This window comes from Procambarus clarkii, chromosome 31, assembly GCF_040958095.1.
Source record: "Procambarus clarkii isolate CNS0578487 chromosome 31, FALCON_Pclarkii_2.0, whole genome shotgun sequence".
In the NCBI taxonomy this organism is placed as follows: domain Eukaryota; kingdom Metazoa; phylum Arthropoda; class Malacostraca; order Decapoda; family Cambaridae; genus Procambarus; species Procambarus clarkii.
In genome coordinates this window covers 33,148,432-33,152,422 of record NC_091180.1, presented here as the reverse complement: position 1 = coordinate 33,152,422, position 3,991 = coordinate 33,148,432, and the positions used below count along the sequence as shown (strand labels likewise).

The following is a 3,991-nucleotide window of genomic DNA, read 5'->3' as shown; positions in this document are numbered from 1 at the left end:
CTTGAAAGGCTCAGTAATTGGACCCTTTGGTTGAGGAATGATAATCTCGATATATAAGCCTAACGTGTCTGAATACACTCTGGCTGCCTGTCCCCCGACACAATGAATTATTATTATTATTATTATTATTATTATTATTATTATTATTATTATTATTATTATTATATGAGTATGTATGAATATTAATTGGCCCTGCCTCATAATGGCCAGTATATGCTCCCTTGAACCAGGTTCAACAGCGTTTTCTCCATCTGTTCCAACCCCATCCTTGTTTTGGTTCCTCCCCATGTCGCTTGGTTCTTTGGTCCCTCTCATGTTCCCTGGTTCCTCCCATGTTCCCTTAGTACTGATATTTGTCATTTCCATCGGTCCAACTTTATCCCCCATGTTCCCCTGGTTCTGGTGTCTCGTATCCCCCTTGTTCTTGGTTCTCTCGTGTCCTCTGGTTCTCCCATGCCCCTGGTCCCTAGTTTTGATGCGTCCCACGTCCTGTGGTTCTGAACCATCCCCTGACTAATGTCCCTGGTGACTTCAATATCCCATGGTTATTCCCATTTTACCCCCTTGCACTGATCACTCTTATGTTCCCCTGATTTGGCTTCCTCCATGTGGTCTGGTTCTTTCTCATCTCGTGTTACTAAGGATCTGGTTCCTCTCTGTTGGTCCTCGTTCTGGTTCTTCAATTTTTTTCTGGTTCTAGTTCCTCCGATGGCTTCTGGTTCTGATCTGGCCTATGCTCTCTGGGATTTCTCCTCTGTTGAGCCTATTTTGTGTCAGAAATCAGCACAACATCTTAAATGGTGAGCTCCGGAATCCTGAAATAGTTTTAGAATAACTTTAAGAACAGTTATGTTCGCCTGAATATTTCAAAAAGTGTATTTCATGGGAATTGAATAGCGGGAGGATGTATCGTGACACTATCCAGGATAGTTGGTTTCGTTCAAGATGGATAGGCAGGTTGTTCAGACTCGCCCAGGTTAATCAGAACTATCTGTCACGAAGACCATTTGGTCCTGGATGTTTAAAAAATCCCTGTCGGTTCAACACTTGAAAAATCTTATGTATTTCTATCATGCCCAGCGTGATTTAATAATATATATTAAAGTCTTCAATCCACAAGAAAGTACTCAGAGCCTAATGGGAACACTTTGGAATAGTACTACAGGTAGAGGCCAGTAGGGTATTGGCGCTGTGTGAAAGGTGTTAGGTCATTTGGACATCAAATTAGAACATTGCAAAGGATTATTGATGGTCTCCTAATGTTTTCTCAGATTTTCGGTAAATATTTTTTTCCCATCACCGATGTTCCAAGTGATGATTTTTAACTGGAGGCGTCTAGTGTACTGTGCACCCCCCCCCCGCATGCATATCGAGTGCACAGTACACTAGACGCGATGGTGAAAGCGCAACAAAATATTACAGTGGGCACAGGAGGTCTTAATTAGACCCCCAGAGGAGATTTTTACAAGGTAAAAAAACATGAATAATTTCAACTTAATGCACACAATTAATAGTTATAATATTAATTGGTAATAAGCTTAACATCTATGTATTTACAACAAATTATTTGACATAAATAGACGAATATCTGGCAAAAATGAACTTCATACTCTCCGATAGTACTAAATTCCAAAGGGTGACGAAGAACACTTCAGCCGAATTGAAAACGAAGGTAAACAGATTTATTGAAACTGTGAACGCCAAGAAATCCGGACTCTACCTGCCAAAGGATATCGGGGAATACAGACCTGGTTACACATATGGGAATGTCAAGACACACAAGCCTATAAACCCACTTTGGCCAATCATCAGCCAGACACACACCCACGTACAGACTGGCTAAGCGACTCAACTGCCTGCTGACTCCTTATGTGCCTTGTGCTTTTAGCCTGAAGTCTCCAAAGGAATTCGTTGACTTACTGCAGGGAGCACAGGCCACAGGGACAAGAGCCTCTTTGGATAGGGAGTCGCTGTTTACCAACGTGCCTATGGACGAAACAATCAAAATGATGATGGACAGAGTGTATCGTGATGCGGCTTGTACCCCTCTTGACATACCAGAGAGCATACTTAGAAAATTACTCCAAGCCTGCACTAAAGAGGCACCCTTCTTGAGTCCCGATGAGCACATGTATAAGCAAGTAGATGGGGTCGCCATGGGTTCTTCCCTAGGTGTCCTGTTTGCGAACTTCTACCTGGGCAGCATAGAGCAGAGGGTCTTAGTTGACATGGACTTGAAACCCGCCATATACTGCAGGTTCGTTGACGACATTTTAATGCAGGGACCTGACGTTAGACGTTTGCAGCAGCTGAAGGAAGCATTCGAGCAAAATCCGGTGTTGAATTTCACTTACGAGATGAAGAATGATGGGAAGCTGCACTTTCTAGATGTAATAGTCACGGAGAGGAACGGAGGCTTCCACACTGCAGTCTACACTAAGGAAACGAACATAGGAATGTGCCTTAATGCCAACAGTGACTGCCCAGACACGTACAAGCGGAGTGTTGTCAATGCTTACGTGGGCTGAGCTCTCACTCACAGTTCTGGTTGGAAGTTGGTCGACGAAGAACTCTGTAGGGTAAGGCAGGTCCTAGTCAACAATGGCTTCTCTAACGGTCATGATGATGACATCATCAAAAGAACGATGAAACGCCATGCAAGCTCTGAAGAATCAACTAACGCAACACTTGTACCCCCCATTAGACTGTTTTACAGGAACTTCTTTTCAACGGCTCACAACACGGAGGAAAGTATCCTGAAAGATAATATTAATAGGAACGTTATCCCAACAGACACAAATCAGAAGATACAATTAACAATTTAATGCAAAAACAAAAAAACGGCCAACCTACTCATGAAGAACTCTGCAGACACCAAACAGAACGCCTTGAAAGAAACCGTGGTCTATGCCTTCAATTGCCCACTTGGGGACTGTCAGCCCCAAAGATCTCAGTATAGGCAAGACAACAACTTCTCTTTCTAGGCGATTAACAATGCATAAACAAAAGGGTTCCATCAAGGAGCATATAATCTCCTCACACAACCAGACCATCACTAGAGAAATCTTAACAGACAACACAGAAATTATCGACAGATACAACAACAACAGGAGACTCGACATCAGCGAGGCACTACACATCAAAAAGTCAACACCAGCAATCAACAGCCAATTAACACATAATTACATTTTACCCACTTCAAGACCCCGAACCAGCACATAAACAGGCAGATAAAATGTGTACCAATGGTTACATACCTCATTTAAACCCATTGATTTGTGTTCTTTCTTTTCCCAATGATTTGTTTCCTCTTACCTCGCCCAAAAACAAATATAAGCATGAAACGGAGAACATAAAATCCAGTCTTTGAAAATGTGAGAAGTCTTGCGAAATGCTTCTAGGCATCAGACCTTAAATAAAAATGTAAAAATGAACTTTGGAGAGTTAATTTTTCAATTACCCCCGACAGTGAAGAAAAACGTAAGAAATATTTAGAAGATTCGTGTAAGAATTATTAATCTTACCCTTTTGGTCATATTCAACAGCATATGTTTACAAGAACGACTGCTACCAAAATATACTAATATTAAAACATACGACCCAGCAGCAAGAAACTAAGCCTTCACGATAAAATATCGCCAAGATCTGATTCGAAATCAGATACACAAGGAAGAAAATGAGATTAATGATAACAAAGCGCAACTACTTCATGCTACAGACTAATGGAGACACAAACATCGGCGATGATTTCCGTTCTCGAATCAGCCCCTGTACTATTTTCCACGTGTAAATTATTATGTATCTCTCCCGCCTGCGCTCAAGAGAATACATATTTAGGCATTTTAGTCGGTCCCAGTAGTTTAGATGTTTTACTGAGTGGATTCTAGCAGTAAAGGATCTCTGCACGCTCTCCAGGTCAGCAATTACTCCAGCTTTGAAAGGAGCTGTCATTGTGCAGCAGTACTCCACTCTAGAGAGCACAAGCGTTTTG

General features: G+C 41.9%; 1 protein-coding gene across 1 annotated transcript; it reads left to right on the top strand.

Moving 5' to 3' along the window:
- Nucleotides 1-708: 708 nt before the first annotated feature.
- LOC138370259 (uncharacterized) lies at nucleotides 709-3,790 on the top strand. Its single transcript, XM_069334264.1, has 3 exons — nucleotides 709-800; nucleotides 1,889-2,390; nucleotides 3,719-3,790. Exons 1-3 carry the CDS (start codon nucleotides 709-711, stop codon nucleotides 3,788-3,790), a joined length of 666 nt encoding a protein of 221 aa, XP_069190365.1.
- The last annotated feature ends 201 nt before the right edge of the window (nucleotides 3,791-3,991 follow it).